At 47.3% G+C, this 22,024-nt stretch overlaps 1 protein-coding gene across 1 annotated transcript in view; it reads right to left on the bottom strand.

The window, feature by feature from the left end:
* Positions 1-22,024, bottom strand: part of MARCHF10 (membrane associated ring-CH-type finger 10) — a 79,416-nt gene that overhangs the window by 18,563 nt on the left and 38,829 nt on the right. The window contains exons 5-7 of the mRNA XM_040640430.1: positions 11,799-11,960; positions 5,414-6,839; positions 1,218-1,387 (exon numbers count right to left, since the gene is read on the bottom strand). Coding sequence (XP_040496364.1) covers positions 1,218-1,387; positions 5,414-6,839; positions 11,799-11,960 — 1,758 coding nt within the window. The remainder of the gene's footprint in view (positions 1-1,217; positions 1,388-5,413; positions 6,840-11,798; positions 11,961-22,024) is intronic.

The following is a 22,024-nucleotide window of genomic DNA, read 5'->3' as shown; positions in this document are numbered from 1 at the left end:
CTTCCCACTCAGCACACTCCTACTGACATTGGCGTTTACAAGCATTTAGCAGGGCTTCCGTTACACATTTCATGAGTAATTTTTTCCTGCGCTAAATGTTTAATTGGCCCAAATTTGCAGTAAGATAAAACATCGCATGGCAGAGTCATTAGCAGTCGAGATCCCCTTGTTTCCTCCCTGTCTGAAGGACTGAGTACCCAGCTCGCTGTGGGGAGATGTGTTTAAGCAACTTGGGTGGTGGGCCTAGGTTTCTCCTGCTCAGGAAGATACTCAGGAGGGAAAAGGGATCAGGAAGGAGACAGTTAATCCGATCATTCCACTGTTCATTCCTCTTTCTCTCTAGGGAGTGTGGCCACACCCCGTGGGGACAGGATGAAGCTCTTAGGCCCCCCTCCCCCGCAGGCTGCCTGGAAGAATGATAATCAAGGAGGAGAACGTAGAAGAGGAGAGAAAGAGGATCCTGGCTATGGGGTAAAAGGTTTTCAGGGAGTTGTGTCTGAAAGACACCATGGCTATTTGTCATTGAGTTCTTGCATTGCTTTCCCCTGTGTTTTTGTTCAAGTTGCCCTTCTTCCCAAAACCAAGTTTTAAAGAAACCCCCTGTTCTCTGCCAAGAAAACGCCAGCTGACCTACCCAGGTGGCTGTATTTAGGTTATAACCTCCCCAGGGAGCTGAGAAGGGGCTTCACACCCAGTTACAAGATCTGCAAAAGACAGAGCCGACAAAGCTGGCACATGGAAATCTCTTTATCTAATATGGTTCTAGAAAATTAGATCAGTGCTCTTTTCCTGCCCCTACTGCAAAATTGCAGCTTGGCTCAGTTTCTTAGGTGACACCCTCCTTCCCCCACAAATAAAAGGAAGCGGAACTGTTTTTGCCAGGTGTCCATGAGTGGGCACGGCTTGCTGTGTGCTCGTTGAGATTCAACCACTGACCTATTTTAGTTTCCTTCCTCCTGGGAGGGAATCTTAGCATCTCTGCTCAGGCAGGGTGGGATTCAAGAGCAGACTCCAGGATTCTTCTCTCAGACTTGGAAAACTAATTCATTTCCCTCCCATCATTTAAAGGCAGCATTTAGTCCCGCTACTATCCATCAGGGCTGTGAACGAGAACCCTGGGCTCGGGGTGGCGGGGGGGGCAGGCTCTGAGACCCACACTGTGACGTCTCGTTAATTATAGGGCGATGCATGCTTGCCGCCCTTCCTTCCCCACCTACCTGATGTTATTTTCACTTTCAGCCACTTTTTCAGGCACTCCTGATGAACAAACCGCAGGCTTCCCACACAGCCGCAAGGCTCCAGGAGGGGGTTGGTTGGGGAACCCCCTGCAATCTGACAGATGCGACACAGGTCTCCCTCCTCCTCTTCCTCCTCCTCCTCCAGGAGACTAAATGGAAAACAAGCCCTGGTGACCAGGGGTCTGCACAGTTTCTACAGGCTACAACTACTAATACTACTTCCCAGGACGTTAAAGGGAGAGGCCCCACCAGGGCTCCCCAGGCTCCCCCACGGCTCCCTCCAACCCTACTGAAAATTCCTCCAGGTGACAGATAGTACGTGCACGGAACCTTGTATCAGGCTCCTTGGCAGTTACTGACACGTGTGAGCCGACCGGAAGAACCACCCCTACCACCAGAAATCTAGAGGGGGGGACAGGGCTACAGAGGAAGACCATGGAAAAGGCTGGGAGCCCCTCTCCCAGCTGTGGCCACTGTGAGGGGAGCCGGTGGTGTGCCGTGCTGGTGAGTGTGTGGGGTCTGCAGGTGGGGGCCTGAGTTTGAGGCTTGCCTCTGAAATTTGTGAGTTTGAGAACTCTGGACAAGCTTCTCAGGTCTCTGTTTCCTCACGTGTAGAGCCATGCGATGATAATACCGCCACTACCTAGCTGACAGGGTCGTGGGCAGACCGGATGCCATGGTGACGGTGCAATTGTTCTGAAGACTGTAAAGCGCATCTAGTGTCTGGGGAAGCGTCTGCACACAGACATCACTCAACAGATGGTGGTCGGGATGTTGGCGAACCAATGAACCTGGACGTGAACTCACCGATAGCACAACACTTGGCCAACAAATTATGCCAACTTTCCAGAATGTAAGCTGCTGGAATCTGATACAGATGAAATTGTGAAAATGTAAGCAAATATTTTTGTGTCTAATAACCGATGATTGGAGACTAGCAGTCGATATTCACGTAGGGGGCTCTAAGAAGCCTAAGACTTGTTCGTTAGGATCCTCATGGACTAGGGGCTGTCTGGCCAAGGAAAGGAAACTGGCTAGAGACTAAAATCAAAGAAGAGGAAGAAACGGGCATTGCTCAGTTTCTCCAGAGACCTTCCTCTCCAGGAAAGGGAAGTCTATGAAAAGGAACAGAATTATAGTTTTCTATTACGGGCACAAACAAAAGAAGAGATACAGCACGTTTTTCAAAGACTCAATATCTCCAAGATGTCAGTTTTCCCCAGAATAATCTATAGATTCAATGCAGTTTCAATGAAAATCCCAACAAGCTGAGTCTGAATCATATATAATCAAGGGCTCTTAAGGAACAAAATAGGGAAGGAGGCTTTGCGCCATCGGCTACCGAAACTGATAAAAGCTACAGACATAAGACGATGTAGTATTGGGTTAGGACAAAACAAAAAGGAACAACAAGCCAGAACAGAGAGCTCTGGAACAGACTGGGACAAGAAAAATACAAATCACAGTCCCTAAAGAAGTTGGACGCATTCGACTTCATTAAAATTAAGAATTTATTTTCATTAAAAGACATCAAGAAAGAGAAAAGACAAACTACAAATTGGGAAAAGATATTTCCAACACGCAACTGTTAAAGGATTAGATCAGTGGCCAGAATGTTTAAGGGACTCCTAAAATAAAAGAGAAATATTCTAAAGGAAAAAAGGGCAAAAGATATAAATAAGTATTCTACAGAAGAGGAAACACAAATGGTCATTTGATATTTAAAAGAGCACATAAAATGCCTAACCTCATTAACAGTCAATGAAATTAAGTGTAAATTGAAGCCACAATATCATTTTATTCCCATTAGAGAGGCAAAGTTTTGAAAAGCCAGTCAACGTAAGTGCTGGCAAGGCCGCACAACAGTATACATTACTAGTGAGACAGGAAACGGTCATCCCTGAGCATGGCGGCAGGTGTGCTAACCTCCAGCTCAGCAATTCCACCCCGAGACGAACATCCCAGGGGACTCTTCCCATGTGCACCAGGAGACATTTGCAAGAACATTTACGCGGCACCGTTTGTAGAAAACAGTAGAGAACCCCAGTGCCCATCAACAGAAAATGGCTGACTTGTGGTACATTCATATAACGGAATACCCTGTAGTCGTGAAAGCGAACAAAGTCAAGCCAAAACTATCAACAAGGATGCCTCTTGCTAACGATGCTGGGGGACAAAGCAAGTCACAGAGGAACAGATATTGCATTTCTACGGAGTTCAGAAATAATGGTAGCATTTCTACAGAATTAAAAAGTGTGCACTATATATTGTTTATATATATATATAAATTTTTGCGTGGGAAAACCAGAAAGCAAAAAACTTCCAACAACAACAAAATTAAAAGCAAAGGAGGGGCGCCTGGCTGGCTCAGTGGGAGTTGCATGCAACTCTTGATCTCAGGGTTGTGAGTTCAAGCTCCACGTTGGGTGTAGAGATGACTGAATTAAAAAATTTTTAAAAATTGAAAGCAAAGGAATGATAAATGCAATGCCGGAATGGTTTCCTGGGGACGGAAGGGGCAGGGAGGTTGTAGATGAGGAAGATGAGATAGGGTGGTGGGTGAGGGGCTCAAGGGCTCCAGTAAAGTTCTGTGAGCTGGAAGGTAGGTACCGGGGTACGTGGGTTTTGTTTTATTTCGAATTCGCTAATTATTTGTATGCATTAAAGTAACTAACCAAGGGGAAATTTTTAAAGAGTGTAAGTGGCACTGAGACATGGGCTTGAAATATTAAAATCAGGCATAGTATAAAATATGAGCCAATGTGTACTAAAAATTGCATTTATATGCAAGGATAAAAGACGGGAAGGGAAGTCTTTTTGTAGTGCTCATCTCCGGATTATAGGATTACAGGTGATTTTTTCTTTGAAGTTTATATTTTTTGTATTTCCAAAAATGAACATTTCTGAGATAATAAGAAAAGCATGAGGTTTATTACATACGGGGGAAAAAAAGGTGTCTGATAAAGTACACAACTCATAGCTGTTTAATGCATTGCCACACTGAGACGGGGATGCACTTTTAAAAGAAATCATTTCTAGCCCAAAGGCATCACTTTGGGCTGGTGGAAGTCCAGACTCCTGACAAGTGGGTCTGAAGGTATATTTCTGGGTAGGTGTAAATGGGAGCGTGAGAGGCCTTTTGGCCCTTAACCGTGGATCTGTGTGCTTGTAGCTTACATAACGTGAAAAAGAAAAGGTCCTGCCAACAGGAAAGTTACTCGTTCCTGCAATTGGATAACAATCCTAGAGGAATTGTCGGGGTGCATCCTGTGTCCTGTCTCACCCTCCTGAACGCTCATTCACTGCCATGGAATTTTCCCACTTGCAAATGAATATCAATTGGATAATTAATGGCCCAAATGAGCCATAGTAACATACACAAAGAAGGCTTGCATTCAAAGAATCCATTTCCAGATCAGTAAGCCAACATTAGGGCGTGGTAACAGCTGTCATAAAGGAAAGGGTCGAATCCTGACATGGTGTCTAATGATGGCTTTAAAAGGTATCAAATTTCGCAGTTGTGAAATATCCCCAAATCATCTTACAAGACAGTGAAGATCAAAGAAAAGGGCAATCCACAAAAAAGATCTTATTTCTCTCCCATGCATGAGAAAGAACACAGGAAATGGAAGCCGTGGTTACCCCAGCACAGCCCTGCAGAGAACCCAGGTAACCATGGTAACTGGTTGGGACCGGACTTTTGGTTGGAAAGATTCAAAGTCTAGAGCTGTTGGTTGGATTTGCACAAAGTCCCAGGAGAGAGAGCTGGTGAACTTCAAGCGTGGAGTGGTTCACGCTCTGGGGAGACAGCAACCTTTTCGTAAAAAATCCTGGTTCCTAATTGCTGGTGAGAAGAGCTGGCCCTACATAGCAGTCCCAAGCCCCTGACGTCCAGCAAACTTGCCTTCCTTAAAGTTATGGTATTCAAGGAAAAAACCCTTTGGGAATACTGAAGAGATTGAACTGGAGCACCAAACTTTTCCTCATAGATACATATATCCCAAGAGCAACAAAATAGACAATTTCCTCTATATGAACAATCGTTAGAATGCCAAAGAAGGGCCTATGTATGATTTAAAATTCCCATGATGCTCTAATGAAGGCACCGCTTATTTCTACCTGGGAAGCATGGAATAAAAAAAAAGTATATACATCTAATTACGAAAATTCCTCACCTTTCTTGTAGTCTCTTGAGTTTCTCAGGGTCTGCCTTTATCTTAATGGCTTCCTTTTCATCCGTGAAAGCAGAGACTGCCGTTCTGTTTCCATTATCATTTTGATTTGGGAAACCAGGGACCGCAAAGAAAGTAAAAGGTATGTTTTCTTGCACGGACCCAGGCACATGCAGATGGCCTTGTAAGTTCATTCTTGATGGAGAGGAGCTGGAAGACTCCACCAAGGACAAGTTGCTTTGAGGATTTAGTAAGAGGTCTTCCGTGTATAATGGAGCCTCCTGAGATGGGCTTGTTAAAGTAACATCTTGTCCCCTGACATCAAATTCATGTGCACTGTTTACTGGAAAATAACTATGGTTTTCAGCACTGACAAATGGATTCCTATTTCTAATGGGGGACAGTGGTCGACGAACATTAAACCTTGGGTTTCCCTCTGAGTCTGTGCCGTGAACGAATGTAGATGACGTTGACAAGTCTACTGGAATATCCGCTCTCAAAGCTGAATGCATGAATGATCCAGGAGTGTTATAAGATGAATTCGCTGGTGATCTTGGAGCTGTTGATCTACCAGAAAGAAAATAGTCAAGCGAATTACTAGAACCGTTTAAATAGGCGTGCCATTCTCTTTCATAATCGTGGGTACCAGGCCTGTCTTCCATTGAAGTACAATCTCTAAAGACATTTTCAGCATTGAGGTCACCATCTAGACTAGTGTCGGATTTGGTGTCCCACGAAGGAAAGGTGCTGTTCTCATGTTCACTGTCACCACTGTCATTCTCTTTAGGAGACCCCCCATCAGGTGGCTCGGGGTCTTCAAACACCCTTGGCCCAGCAGGAGGCGTCTCTGTCACTGGCTCCATTGCATTGCTTATTCTTAACGAGCCATGACTAGACTGACTGGACTCATTTCTTCTTACAGAATTAGCTCTGCAATTTTCAGGGTTTTCCTCAAAATTTTTATTTTTGGCCTGAGTGGCCAATGTCCCAAGAAATCGACTTCTCTTATGATTGGGAGGAGAACGAGGTGGGTGCGTACCAACCAACAAAAGTCCTTCTTCTACGAGGGTCTCTTCTTCCGTGTCATCACCTTCTCCTCCAGGGTTTAAGGATAAAATGGAATAAAAATCTTTGTCTCTGAACCTAAATGGTGCCCTTCTTGGTCCTCCCGTGGTGGTGGTTAGGAGCGGTGGCCCCAAGGACTCACTCAACACCTGAGGGCTGTTTGCTCCTTGGAAGGCCTGAGATGGGCCTGGATGTGGCTCATTCTGGGAAAGAGCACTTGGGTCTCCTTTTTTGGCTCTCTCAGGGGTATTCTCAGTCATGGTCATTAGCTGTGAGGATGAGACTAAGTTTCTTCTCTCTCGAGTTGGCCTCTTCAGCTTACTGTCACTTGCCCACATTGGGCCCTCTTGTGGAACCACTGGATCTGCATGGAGACAAGACAAGTGTATCATTCTCCTATAGGGGCTCATGATGAAAGCCCTCTAACACCAAGGGTGAGAGTCCCTCAAGGCAACAAAGAAGCCTAGGGAAGAAAATATGCGTGGTTACAATGGCTGGAGGTACAAAAGGAGGGCAGTAGAGTTAGCTTCGTTTTACTGCTTCTTGGATTCTCCTTTTGTGTATTTGTGGAGCCCAGGTTGGTTCTAGGGAGACCGGGTGAACCCGAGGATACAGGTCTTTTCTGCGGAAGCTTTGGGAAGACCGTCCTGTCCAGGTCAGCCAGAGCTGATAATGGGTAAATCTCAAATGATGCTTTTCATTCCAATATTTATGGAGAAGGAAAACCAGCACTCCAGGAATAGTTTCTACAAAAACCAGCAGTGACCCCTCATCTGGATTCGTTCGACGTGCGTTTATGACACTCCTGCTTCATACACAGCTTTACAAAATCTTAAGGAAAGTATAATCTACCTTGGCAGATGGGAGAGAAGGCTCTAGAAGCTGGTGTCTAGTTACCCTGATGATTTTGGTTACATTTACTGCTTAGTGCCATAAAAATTATAACTCTCTGATGAGCTGCTTACCTTCTCTTTGTCACTAGTCCCCAGTCGATCTCTAACCTCTGGCTCTGACAGAATTCTTCCCCCTACCCCCTGATTCTAAAGTATGAAGAGATGTCCAGAGAGGAGGCGGCAAAGGGCCCAAATGGGTGGGAATTTCTAGCGGTGAAATCATGTCAAAACTTGCCTTATAAAAATACTGAATAAGCACTACTTACTGAGGGCTTGTACCGAACGGGCCAAGCACCGTACTAACTGTATCACGTACACACATTTCAGCCTCACAACCCTATGAAACAGGTGCCACAATCACACCACACTCTGAGGGCACCAAGGCTTAGGGAGGTCCCCCCACTTACCCACGGCTGTATTTCTAGTCCGTGATGGTGCGATCATTCGAACTCAAGCCAGCCTGATGCTCCGGTTTGTGTTCATAATCCCTACCCTGCACCCCCCTTCAGAAACTGGCTGACCTTCCCACTTCCTCGTGGAAATGAGAATCCGTTTAATTCACTGTGACGTTGTGTGCGCTACTCAGGGTTTTTTACCCTCTCAATGCGGATAGGACACTGAAAGTACTTCTCTGACTCCACTTCCCTTTGTTCCCTCCCGGCATCGGCCTTCCCGCCCTGCTCCCCTCATGCTGTCCTGCAGAATCTAACGAGGCGCTGCCGTCCTTATCGTTCGTTCAGCTTCTAAAGCCACTCACCCCATAGAGGGGACGGGACTCCACGGTTCGGGGAGGCCTGTGTCAATACTAGCTCAGGCGAGGATTTGATTTGCAAATCCCCAGAGCATCTGGCCCCGCCAAGGGCCAAGTCAATACTGACTCACTTTAATTGAGGGCCTCCTGGGGAGCGCCAGTTTCTAATGTCCTAATACTCCGTAAGCCTCTTTTATTGTTAACTGCATGGGACACTCAGCGATGCGGTGTGCTTTTTTACTCATCAGCTCTTCCAGAAATCAGTTAAGCTCTCCTCTCAGGCCCCTTGTGGGTTTTAGAAACCCCAGTAGGAGACGCATCAGCGATTCCAGGAAGCCCTGAGCATCTGGCTGTGTATGTATAGGAGCGGAGCTGGTTCGGATCGTGTTCCGAGGGACACATGCTTCTATGGGACCCACTGAATCCTCTTGACAATTTATTTGGGGGGAGGCGGGGGGAAGTGATAACAGGAGGTTTGGAAACGCAGGCTCTGGTTGATTACTTTTCATTTTGAATTGGACGAAGGGCCTCAGAGATTAGCTAAGGAGTGCTGCAACCCGAGTCTTCTGGTCTGCCCCGGGATGCACAGCGGCCCCTCTGCCCTGAGCCAATTTAGTTTGGGCTTCGGAGACACCTGCACCAAACAAGCAGTTAGGAGGTGTCACCCAGCGACGCTGGCTTCTGAATGCCGCAGGGCGGCTCCTGGGGATCCCAGCACACCCCAGGGAGTGCATCTCCACCCTTCTTTGTCACCACCACTGTCTTCCTCTTTTAAGGCTCAACCAGCCTTCCCTGGTGTGTTTCCTTTAAAAGTGGCAGACAGCACCATTCTATATTTATGCTATTTTAACCTGATTTCTTACGTCTGTCAGAGAGGGAGCAGATTTCATAGCTCTGGGGCTGGGAATAAAGATCCCCTTTGGTATGCCCAGATGTGCTATTCATAGACCAGGCCCTACAGATTCTGCCTGATGCCTCTTGGGCCCCCTGTGGACTTCAGCTCAGAAGGGAGGGCCTCCCACTTCCGGGAGTTCGACTCCGTGCGACTGAATGTTCTAGAGGCAACAAGATGAAGCCAGAAAAAGCATGTGTCTACCCTCATGCTATGTCTTTGGTCTAGACTTCTTCATGTGCTTGACCAACCAAACCAATGTTTCCTACATTCCAACAGCCATAGACTTTTAACTTTTTCCTCTGGTTATATAAGTTAGTCAATATTCATTTGGAGAAAATTTGGAACTTTCAGAAGAAGATGAAGAAGAAGAAAAAAACCCCATAATCTAAAGCTCGGATGGCAAGTGCTCCTGTTTCGGAATTCAGGGGTGGGCTGCAAACTGAAAACCCCTGGGCTATTTTCATCCCACCGTAGTGCTTTGGCTCAGCCTTTGAACACGGAGTCGACCACCCGTAGGTGGAGGCTGTATGTGCTGGTTTACCTCAGTCCCCGCCCGCAGTCTCGGTTATGTGTGTCTCCTGCCACGTCCGCCTGTTCCCTGAAGGCATTTGAATTTACAACTTCAAGCTCTCTTACCTAGAAATACTTATTCAAAAAAAGCCAAAATTGGAATATTTGGATACATACAACTTTATGTCCTGCTTTCTTTCCCTAATTATTTTGTAAGAACAGGATAGTAAGTACAGGTTAAGATACATGACATAAATGTATCCTAATTTAACTCTTCTCCTATTCTTGGGTAGATAAGTTGCTTCACCGTTTTTTGCTGATACAAATTACCTGGTGATAAATGTCCTTGTTCATAAATCCTTGACTGCATGTCTCATTAGACTAGATTCGCAGGCGTGGTGGAATTGCTACGTCAAAAGATATGACCCTTCTAAAGACTTTTCACACAGGGTGCCAAATTCCGGTTTGTACCAAGTTACCCTATAGGTAGGATGTGAAGGTGTCTCTCATAGATGTGTCACCAGCAAAGCATGCCAAGTGTTTGGCATAGCGTTGGACACAACAGTGCCCAGGAAATGCTACTCATTTCACTACCAGTATTGAGTATTATTTTAAAAACCTTAGCCAATTTGGGAGACCAAATTGATCTCATGCAAATTTACATGTATTACTTAGATTCAACCTGGGTTTTGTGTTTTTCTTTTTTTTTTTAACAAATGTTTATTAGCTACCTGCATTTCTTCTGTGAAATTGTCTGCTATGCCTCTTCCCGTTTTTCTATTAGGGATTCGTGTTTTTCTTATTGATTTGTAAGAGCTTTCTATATATTACCTCTTTGTCACATTTGCTTCAAGCCTCTCCCTGATCCAAGTCAAACGTCTGGCTCCTACTCCAATTTATGCAAACCACTTTAGAATGTGAGAGAAAGAATTAGAGACTAGTGAAGAAAAAATTGGGTGAAGACAAGGAGCCCTTATCCTTATGTAAGAGAAAACTGAATATATACCAGAAAATTGGGACGAATTGTCAGTAAATCTCAGGATAATAGAACATGTCTTCTGGATACAGGCAGAGGATTGTATGAGCCTCATGGGTTCGGGAACATTCCATGCATGGGGAACCTCCCCTTTCAGATAATATTCAGGGGTTTACTAGGGCCACCAGGGAGATGGCAAGGGAGAAACTAACAGGAGTTTGTGCCCACTAGAGCTAGGTGCTGGTCAAGGTATTATTTCCTTTAGTTATGATAGCAATGCAGCAAGGTGGATTTTATTATCTTGAACTTTAGACAAGGGAACTATAACCCAGAGTTTTTTCTGCTTGACCAGTCCAGCCTCCAAGGGTGGGAGGAAGAAGCCCTGGGAGGAGTGAGAAGGGAGGTCTGTCCTTCTCAACAGGAGGCGTTAGATCACTAGGAGCCTGTGATAGCTGGTTGCCATGGATTCACATATGCTCTCAGTGCCCCTAATCCAAGCTATCCCAGCCACTAGCACGTTCTATATTTACAGGTGTCCACCAAAGCATAGACCACATGTTAAAATAAAGCCTACTACATTCATTGTGTGGTTAGGAAGAGGGCTGTTCAGTGGTTTCTCCAAGGGGAAGACTAGGTCCATGGCAAGGTTGGCTGTCAAGTGTCACTTTCTTTGAGTCCTATGGAGGTTCCTTGGGTCCTATTTCTTCCGTCACCATAGGTGAGGGTAACGTGGTCCCCTCAACGCGGCATGGGTTGGGCCTTTGGATGCTCAGGACTGAAAGAGGAGGTATCCACCAAAGCAGTGTTTGGAAATAAAGCGTATATTTATTTTGATGTTATTTCTTACACATTGAGATCTTGACACGCTGGGTGGGAGGTGAGAAGATCCCTGTGGGACGTGAGCAGCCTGCCACCCACAGACACCCATCCACCCCTCCTGGGCCAGGTGAGATATCCCCAGCATTGCACACTGCTTCTCCACCCCTCATTGCCCACCGTGACCCCACCACCCACCACCCAGATGCCCTCTCCAGAAGCCGAATCGCTGGCCTCCACTCAAGACCATGCACAGGCACGCTTAATGGAATAAATGGGAGAAAAAATGAAAACAAACTCCCCGCCTGCCCTACCATTTCCTGCCAGCCTCTCTTGGAGAAGGAACTAGATCCAATAGTTTGCTTTCAAAACCTTTTAAGCATTTCATCTTAAGGTACACTCTCCTCCACATAAAAGCCCCTGTGTCTAAAAACCATACAGAATTCACCAGGTAACAGCGCAAGTCAGTTCTCTGCGAGGACCAAGATGCGTGAGCCACGAGTCCTTACCTGGTCCCCTGAGGGCCTGCGCCTTCAGTCTGCTTCTGTCCCCCGGCACTCTTGGGCTCTGCGTTTCTGGGCTGACTGTCAGTCTCCCCAGGTTTGGCCTCCTCTTCCTTGATAAGATCTGTGGTGCCTGGGCTGCTGAAAGGTGCAAAAGCTTTTCAATAATTCATTTTTTTTTTTTTTTTACAGGGAAACAGCTTCTGGATAAAGAATGCTCAAAGGGTTGCAGCAGTGGGGAAGTTAAGAGACTGGGTCCAGGTGGTCAGAGAAAGAGGTGGATTTGGAACCTGGTTCTGGGACCTTGGAGCTGTGTGAGCTTGGGCAGATCACTTCACTTCTAGAAGCCTCAGTTTCCCTACCTATTAAGTGAAAAGAATACCGACTTTGCAAGGTTGTTATCACCATGAATAAAGCTGCAATGCAGGGTCTATAAGGGGTATATCCTTTTGCTCAGAAGTGTCTAGCTTCCCGTTCATAGATGTTGGGATGGGCATGTTGGAAACCCTGTGAAGAACCTTCTGCATTTGGGACACAAAGGCCCTCTCCCCAGCTGCTCTTCCAAGGTTGAATCACAGCCTGTTTGAACCTGCGTAGCCTCAGGTGGTTTATTAGCAGCTCACATGGCCTTCCAGAAAGGTTCCAGGCATCTGGGCTATCACGTATAGCTGTTTTCTTGGCTATGTGCTACCCACCACTGTGCCGGGATGATAAACTCACGGGAAGACGGTAGCTGGAATGCTAACGTGGATTGAGTTCCCAATGGATATTTTTTTTAAATTGCCATTTTCAACTAGGTCGCCGATTGGTTTGAAGAATCTCACATTTCTTCCACGCCTGTATGAAGCATCAGCACGCATGGAGTTTGGGGCAAGAGCTCCGGTATTTTCCACGCCCCTCTGCAAGTTCTTGGGTTTACAAGGCAGTTAAATTGTGAATATCTGAACTAAATCTTTCCAAGAGAATTGGCCTGGCTCATCCCCTCTTGGACACTTCAGAAATCTCGCAAATAACCCTAGCCAGCAGGCGATGTGGGTAAAACTGGGACGGTCCTTGAGTTGTGTGCCAGAGAGCAGCCGTTCTTGGCCCATGCAGACAACTGGATTTATGTTCCAAGGTGTAAGTTGTGGTTGCGTGAATAGTTTTCATCCAGTTTCAGGAAATGAATGAAACTTCTCCATGGCGGCTCGTGAAGCTGAGGTTAATACAAGATTAGGTGCACCTGCTGGGCCCCAGGAGGGGAAGGCGCTCCGTTCTGTGCCTCTCAAGACAGAGGGGACCATATTCTACTGAGGATGTACTAGAAAGAGGGGGCTGCCAGTGGTGGAGGCTCATGTGGGGCGAGTTGGTGGAGCCTGGAGAAGTGACCAGAAAGGAGAGAAGGGAGTTCTCCAGAAAATGAAGATATATCCTTCAGGAGGTGTAAGGTGGTGATGAAACCGTTCCCCCAACCTCAAGGAGAGTGAGAGGGGCTTTACGGTACAGGACCCAGCACGGAAGAGGTGAGGGAGGCCCTTTCTCGGCACTAAATGTTTCTCTCTAGTCACCTAGGACCTCATCCCTCGCAGCACCCAGCAGGGGACAACTGCCTCTGCCTCTCACCTGATGACACGGCAGGAGGCAACAGGATTCTCACTGAGGAAGCAATGGAGGGGGGACCAGGTAAGGGGCAGGTTTGGGGCTCAGGTCCAAAGGTCCTGGGCACAGGCATTGCACTTTGATTCCTAGCGGGGATCCCATCAGAATATTCACATTTCCTTCACACCCCAGGCAGCAGAACCTCACACGCCCACAGCCCCATGCCCCCAGCTCCCTCCACACCCTCACATAGTCCAGGGATGCGATCTTCCTTCCCAAGGACCTTTCTTCCCTAGCCTGTCCCAGCCAGCAGGGCCTCGTAGGTCTGTTTCCAGTTTTATGGCCCCTGTCTCTGCTCTGACTTCGCTTTGGCCAGAACTTTCAGGATTCCTAGGACCTTTAGCATTTATGTATTCTAACACTGCGTGAGGTATACATCTTTTCTCTCCTACTGGATGGTAAGCTCCTTAAGCATGAGGACCCTGTCTTAGCCAGCCTTGTGTCGCCTTGTCTCCTGTAGGACAAATAGTCGCACTGCCTGGTGTGATTTGCAGGGCTCCCAAAGATGCATTCAGCTACTCAGCTACCACAGGGGATTCCGAAAGTAGAACAAACTTTTTTCTCGTGCTAAACATCCAAGATGTCTTACGAGAAAGATTATTTTGTCTTCTTGTTCAAAAAAAAAAATGCTTTCTTCAAAGCATCAGATCTTTAAAATGATTTCCAAAAATTACCATATTTGTCTCTGAGTTTCCAGCAAACTAAAGTCATAAAACTGAAAACTTCAGAGATTGTTTTACTAGGTCTGGCGGTGAAGCTGGTAGTGTGGGCAGGAGCCTCAGACTTCGGGCAGTTTGAACCTCAGTATCCGCAGCTGTGAAATGGGAATATTCCTACCTTGCTGAATTATTGCCAAGTTTAGCAATGATGTACGTAAACGGCCTCACTCAGTCTCTGATGCTTATTAGGTGCTCTAAGTCATAGCTGCAGCTTCTACCATAAACAGTTTACTACCACTACTCTTACTACTAGTAATTGGGAATCTGAAGTCACTCCCATGAGAGGACTGGACTGGACCAGAAACTTGTTATGCAGGTTTCATCCGTTGAGAATAATCTATTCAGCAGCCTTCATCACTGTGCAGTTCTTGCTGACTCCCTCCCTCAATCCTCTATAAAATCCAAAAGGCAAATAGCAACTTCCTTTCTATTATAATCTGTTCAACAAATACCTGTGTGCCTTTGCTATGTAATAATTTGAGGGTTCACAAAGATGAGTAAGACATTTTGGTCATGACCTTAAAGACTGTAATCCAATTTGGCTGCACCATTGATTTCTTCCTTGTGATACCCTTTGGATTCTATGGAAGGCAAACTCTTCACAAAACATTCTTTTTTCACGACCTGCAATTACAGCCACAAATGAGGTGAGCTAGTCTGCATAGCTTGTCCGTACCCTGATTCCAGTTCCTAATCACCTTACCAGTACCCAAATCGAACCAAACGTCCGACCTCTGGGACCTTTCCAGGATGGTCCTCCCTGTGGCGTGGGACACACATTAACCTGCCAAAAGATGCAAGTTATATTTACACCGGAAGAGGAAGTAGGACCTCCTCTTCAGGGAGCAGGGCAGACCCTTTGCCTTCGAGAGAAGGCAGAGATCTGTGCTCAGAAGTCGCAACACCCTGAAGCCTGTCAGGGAATTCGGGGGAGACTTTGGTTTGCTTTACACCATACCTTCGGCTAGTATCTGAGCAAGGTGATGCCTCCAGTAGCAAAGAAACGCAATGGCTGTTTAGATCAAAGGTGTCTGCCCTAGTTCTCGTGATGATGCTGGGACACTGTAATCGTTGACTGAATACCAGGAAATCGTTGACCAGGAAAGGAAAAGAAAAAAAAAAGGTAGTCATCTCCTATTTGTACAAGGCCCTGCTGACTGCGAACCAGGTCCACTTGATGGTCCATGCTCCTTCTACGTGCCTTATCATCGTCCAGGTCTAGAAATCACCTGTCATACCCTGCCGTGGTTCTTGATAGACGAAGTAGAAAAGAAACAGAGAAAATTACAATTCCTACACCTTGACCCCCTCACCTCCCCGCCTCTTGACTAGGAGGTGCCAAGATTCTAAGAGATGCCTTCTTTAAAAACGTATTTCTTCCTTTAGACCGTGGGAAGAATTACAGCTTAATCGCAAGAGCCGGGGCTGCCTTGGTGTAATAGGCAGCTTTCCGTACAGTCAGAAATAATAGGCCGCGTCTATTCGCCCCTTTGGGTGTGCTGGAAATGCGCGTCGGCTCACATACCCAGAGGAGATCTTAATTAAAGCTTAATTATGTACCATAAATATGTTTTATTTTGGAGCCCAGGAGGTGGGATTTTTGATTTGGGGAAATGTGGTGCCTAATAAGTAGGCAGGAAAGGGAATGTAAACAGTGACTGAGCCCTTTAATTTGTCCCTTCTCGGCGCGGTTCTGAAGGGGTTTCCAGTTCCAGCGCCAGCCCCGGGAAGCACCTGCCCCCCGCGCCACCCTCCCGGGACCGCGCGTCGTCGTCCGTGGCCTCGCGCCCGGTCACATGGCCACCGGCGCCCTGGGACCCATAAGGGCCCCACGCGGGAGTGAAGAAATCAAAGGAGTCTCGCGAGATGACGGGATTTTATTGGTCGCTCACTCCGCGGCGCTACGAGGAGGTGGAGAGAAGGGGCAGCAGCTGTGTCGTGTTCCTGCTCCCCTCGCCACCCCGGGTGATTCGTGACCTTGCCCTCTGGACCCCCCTCCCGTCCACCTGCCTTCTGGAAGCCTCGTGTCGCGTCCCCCTCTCCCTGACGCCGCTGTGCTGTGTGCCTGGCCAAGAGCGACTTACCACACCAGGTAAATTTTACTGGGCCTCCTGGGGCCCGGCAGGCACAGCACAGGGGTCTCCGCCGGGGTGGGGCAGGAGACGGGGAAGTAGCACAGTGTGGCTGGGGACTGGGGCACGGGCCCCGGGGACAAGGAAGGGGGGCTCATGAAGGAGGGAACGGGCCCCGGGGGGAGGGAGGAGGAGGGGGCCTGGGCCGCCGGGGAGGCAGGTGGCAGCAGTAATTGGAACTGGGCTGCCGGACGGGGGAGAAAGCAAAGACGGAGCAGTAAGGGGAATATTCAACACAGAACAGGGGGTGCTCGCTGCTGTCACCTGCACAAAAGAAAAAGAGCAGTCAGGAAGCAGCACTCATGGGGGGGAAAGGACATAAAAAAGCCTGTGAATGAATCAGAACTCAAAAAGTGTTCTTCGGGGCTGGGGTGTCCGGGTGTCCTAGGGTCAGCAGCCTTGGCTCTGAGTCACTGAAGAGTTAATGGAGGGACATGGCCTCATCATCACACCCTTTTCCAGCCAATAGTCTCTGGCGTCCCTGCCAGACACAAGAAAGTTCTTTCCCCACCACGTTCCTGCGTGGAAGTGCTGGGTCCCTTCTCCTCTCCCACAGCCAGTCTAATTAGCTGTGCTGGCAGCAACATACGGTGGCTGGCAGGGTCTCACCTAGGTAAGGCTCTCCCCCCACCAGTCCTCCAGCTGTCCACAGGAGGTGGTGGCGGTCATGCCCTAATCTGGCCTTTCTGCTGCAGAGAGGAGGCCTGGGAAAAGAGAAAGCAGCAGAGAGATCCTGGTGGGATAGTGGAAAGGGAGAGGGACCAAGGGGGAAAGAAGCAGGTGGACGAGGGAGGTGTCCAAGTGAAGTTAATGATTTGCTCGCTAACCTCACACTTAATCTGCCAACCTTGCTGGAGGCCGAGTCTGGGCACCTGATGGAGTCACGATCCAGAGAGACCCCCTCGTGCGTGACAAATCTCTCAGCTCTGCCACGAACCAGCTGGGTCACCTTGGATCAACTGCTTACCTTCTCAAAAACTGTTTCCTCATCTGCAAAATGAGACAAGTGTTTTCTCTAGCCTTGTTTCTCCCGGGGTGGGGAGGTCCTCCTTCGACCACCAACATGGGTGTCCCCTGGGAGCTTCTAGAAATGCAGAATCTCGGCCCACCCAAACCTACCGAATCAGAACCTGCAGGTTATCAGGGTGCCCAGGTATTTCTCATTAACTTTAAAGTTCTAGAAGCAAGGCTCTGAGATGGATGTCCAAACCTCTGTGATGACAATCACCTGTAGTGCTTATTAGGGACGTTTTGCAGGTGGCTTTATTGGAGATTCTTAGAGATTCTGATGCTCTGGGTCAGGAATGGGAACCAGGAATGTGTGTGTTAATCAAGTACCTCCTTGCTGATTCTTATCAGAGAAATCTGGGAAAGAGTGCAGCTGAAATCAGTTCCAATTCTAAAATGCCATCATTCGAACCATCCGGTTGAAAACCACTACCACCAGTATAATGAGGGGTGTGTTTCAGTCCTTATTTACTTGTATCCTGTGCGGTATTTGACACGATTATCTGTTCCTTAATTTCCAAATGCCTCCCTAGGCTCCTGGAGTGGCTCCTATTTTTCACATGGTTTCTCTGTGGTTGTCTTGTCCTTCTGTCCTTTCTCCACATCATCTCTGCTTGCTCCACGCACTCTCTTAGGGAAGACACTGTTCAGCCCCCTTGCACTCCAGGCCCTTGGATTCCTGCTGGCGGCCAGGAGCTCTCTGCTGAGCCACAGACCTAGATCCTCAGGTGCTTCCTGGAGTTTCCTTCTGGCCAGCCTGCCTGCCCCTCAAAGACAACACTCACGGAATGGGGCCCACTCTCTTCTTGCTTTCTCAGCCTTAGCAAAGGCATCCTTCACTGGCCTAGTTTTCTGGGCCAGAACTCCAGCTTCTCTTTAGTTCCTCCTTTTTCCTTGTCCTCACACCCAAGGGTCATCAGGTTCCGCCAGGTGTACTTCCTTGAACATCCTCAAGCCCAGTCCTCCCCCACCCCGCATCCCCTCTGCTTTTACTACAGGCCCAGCCCTTCTTGTTCCTCTCTGGGTACACTGCACCTACAGTTTGCCTGGTGTCTCAGCCTGTCAGACTGCCTCACCCTCCGCCAGCCCCCTTTTCATGTTGCAGTCTGCTTTTTAAAATGCCAGGTGGATTGCATTGCTTCCCGCTTAGATCCCCTCCTTGGCTGATGCTCCAAGGCCCTGGGGCCCTGGTCCTTGCCTACCTGTACGGTGTCAGCTTTATACTCTACACTTCTTAAAGCCGAGCTTCTCAAACTCCAGTGTGCATACAGATATCCTGGAGATCTTATTAAAGGCAAGTTCAGGTTCAGTAAATCTGGGCTGGGACCTGAGGTTCTGCATCTAACAAGCCCTCAGGTGATGCCTCTGCTCTAGTCTGGGGACACTTCAAGGCCCAAGGCCCTAGACTACTTGCCATTCTTTGATGTGTGTCTGTCTTCCCCCCTCTTCTTTGTCTCTCTCCTCCATGCCTTTGCATTCCTTTAGGAATTTCACCCCACTTGTCCCTGCCCACAAGCTGGTAGAACTTACCTTCGTAGGGACACATTTGTGTCCTGCCCTCCTGCTAAGCTGTGAGCCCCTGGAGGGCAGGTCCTATTTGCTTCATTATTTCTGTGTCCCCAGCACCCATGCAGTGCTGGCAGGTAAGTATGCAGTGAGCAGAATGCTAAAGTGCAGAATGAATGGGTGATGGATGAGGAAATTAATGTATCCTGGTGTCCTCCTCCTTGGGACAACAGGGCCGATTGGATGGATTTGCTAACACCCCAGAGGTACCGGATAAGTGGATGACCTCATTGATAATCAAATAGTTAAAAATTTTTTAAGTTTATTTACTTTACTTATTTATGTAATCTCTACATCCAACATGGGCTTGAACTCATGACCCCAAGATCAGGAGTTGTATGCTCTTCTGACTGAGCCAGCCAGGCGCCCCTAAAGTTTTTTTTATAACAAAGTTATAACCTCTCTTACATCTCAAACTAACATGGCTTTGGTTGAGCGGCTTATAAAAAGATGCCAACCCTGGAGCAGCAGGTGGTGGTGGGAGTAGGCTTCATAAGCAGAGGGAGGGTTGGGGACTGACCTTTACCTAAGGCCTAGGCTCTCCCCAAGATTTTAATCTTCCTGTCTACCTGGTGAGGTATGTAATAAACTCGATTTTACCGATGAGGAAACCGAGTTCAGAGAAGTTGCCTGCTCACATTTATAGGGCTATACAGTGGTAGACCAGGAGGACTCTGAGCCAGGACTTCAAATTCTGGACTCTCTGACGTCCGTGAGCCCCACTGTCTCAGAAGCATTACCATAAACGACTGAAAATTGATTCCCTCTATAAAAAATAGGAGCATTCACTTATTGGTTGTTTTCTAACTTGGGCAGATGGCCTGGAAAGTTGTTGGACACCAGTGGACCTGCCTGGAAATTCATTAATCTTGGCCTTTCGAGAAAATCTTCAACAGGATTTATTTGCAAGGTAAGTTATGAAGATTTGGGATTTGCCTCAAATTTCTGTTCCAGGCTGCCCTTCAAATAAATATTTCCCAACTCAAAAGAGACCATAGTTATGTTAGATGTTTATCTTTTTAAATCTGAATTCACTGCTCTTTCTTAGCTTTACAAGAATACGTCTTCACGATAAGCCATTATTAAGCTGAATAGGTTTTGCTACTCCTACAAATGTGAATCTGGTAATGACTAACATTGAACTCAGTAATAAGTGAGGATAATTTCAGAACGCTTGGCTTTGTTTTAAAGGGCAAGGTTTTGGAAGCAGGCTCCAGGACTCCATCCAGGCTCCAGGACTCCATCCAGATCCGTTTTCCTGGCATATAACTAGGAGACGGTGCCCAAGCTCTAGGTGACAAGAGAGGGCACACTCATTTCCCGTGTGCCTGGCACTGAGGCAGAGAGGTCTGCCGGACTCCAGGCGCCAGAACCCCACAGCACAATGGCCTTTGGATGCCTCTATGCGTCCTGGAAAGGAGAGGTGGCTCCTTTACAACTCAGGCTAGGGCTGGGCGGGGTCTCAGATGCCGGCAGGAGTCCAGGAGTTGGAGGCCATGGTAGCTCCCTGCGCTTCTCTGTCCCCCAGTGTTCGCTGGGCCTGCAGATTGCTCTGCTTCTCGCAGATCCATACAGAATTCTGAAGTATGAGTACGTAACTCTGCTAGGCTTCTCTCCCACCCTGTATCAGTGTTCACCTTGATCATGAAATAGGATTTCTGAATCCATTGCACATCAGACACAGCTGGGTCTTGACTCACTGCCTGAATTTTCCATGTCTTTTTGGAGATAAAGCAAATCTCTGGCTTGGTGAATGCTTTCTGATTATTCATTTTTCCCCCCTTTTGTGTTTTGCTTTGGAAATTCAGGGTGTAGTAAAAGTGTCTGTACCTACATTTATATCAGGATTTTAAAAATACAACTCTGATTTTTGGTAAAGGGAAAAAAGATTGTGGGGAGGAGGGGACAACATTAAGACAAAGAAAACACGGTTTCCTAGTTCATTCTCTGGTGAATACAGTTCTCACATCCTAGAGGTCATAATGCTGTAATTTGCCATGTGCTTCTGGTATTGGGCACCGTTCTAATGGAGCGTATCTTTTATCATTGAGTCTTTACAGCATTCCTAGCAGGTAGGATCTGTTTTCACCCCTCACTTTACAGATGAGGAAGCAGAGGCACTGAGAAGTAAGTCACTTGCCCAAAGGCCACACAGCAAATAAGAAATGGGGCCCAGATGCTAATCCAAGCATTTTGACTCTAAAGCACTTGCCCCACACTACATGGAGGGAGATAGCACGGAGAATCACAAGCCAACTCAGCAACAGTCCCGTGGAAGATAGGAACTTAAAATGTGTGAATTCCTTCTAATAGAGTGTGAAGACCAACGAAAATCTGACACCTTCTCAGTTATAAATCTATTTGTAGAGGGCACCATTGGTTCCTATATTATAAATAGCATAGATGTTCTAGATGGTAGTTCACATGGGTATGAGGAAAACCTCCTTTATGTCATGGGTTATCATTACATAGATTTGCAGGTAAGGCAGGCTACATTTCCCGGCTATATTACTGTATTCACGAAAAGCCTAGCATAGCTCAGGGGAGGAAGGTTAGCCTATCACACAGGTGTTCAAAGGGGTATCACTGGGTTTGATGCTTCAATTCCGCACAGAATCCCAGTTCTGAAATAGGAAGTTTTGGTGATTCACTGCCAACTTTGGATCAACCCCAGTAAGCTTTAAGAAAATATTTCTCTACGGAGGTGAAGAAAAGCAGGAACCTGTGAATTTACTTGGTGAATTGGATCAACGTGTCCAGATAATTCAGGCCCCAAATCTTCTTTTTCTCCAACAGCAGAGTATTCGTTTGATTTTTTTCTGAGTCGCTAGCGCCACTCAACTAGACTTTTCCTGAAAAGACTCTGCTTAAATTCTCACCATGTCTCTGGGCTCTGATTTCACTGTGCTAATTAAGGAACTCTGAGGGTGCATCTACACATGTAAAACGAGTGGATCTGAACACACCAACGCTTTGCTTTTGGCCAGCTTCGTGAACGCAGTTTGCTGCACAACTGCTTCGGCTTCTGTGGCAACTGGCATCAATCGCCAGGACTGCTAGCCTCGCTGGACAGCTGGGGCCCAGGCCAGCTCCTGCCTGCATGGATCTTGGACATGGTCTAGGGTCCTAATAGGACAATAAA

This window comes from Ursus maritimus, unplaced genomic scaffold (assembly GCF_017311325.1).
Source record: "Ursus maritimus isolate PB19 unplaced genomic scaffold, ASM1731132v1 scaffold_24, whole genome shotgun sequence".
NCBI classification, from domain to species: Eukaryota; Metazoa; Chordata; class Mammalia; order Carnivora; family Ursidae; genus Ursus; species Ursus maritimus.
This window is presented reverse-complemented; position numbering and strand designations above follow the sequence as displayed.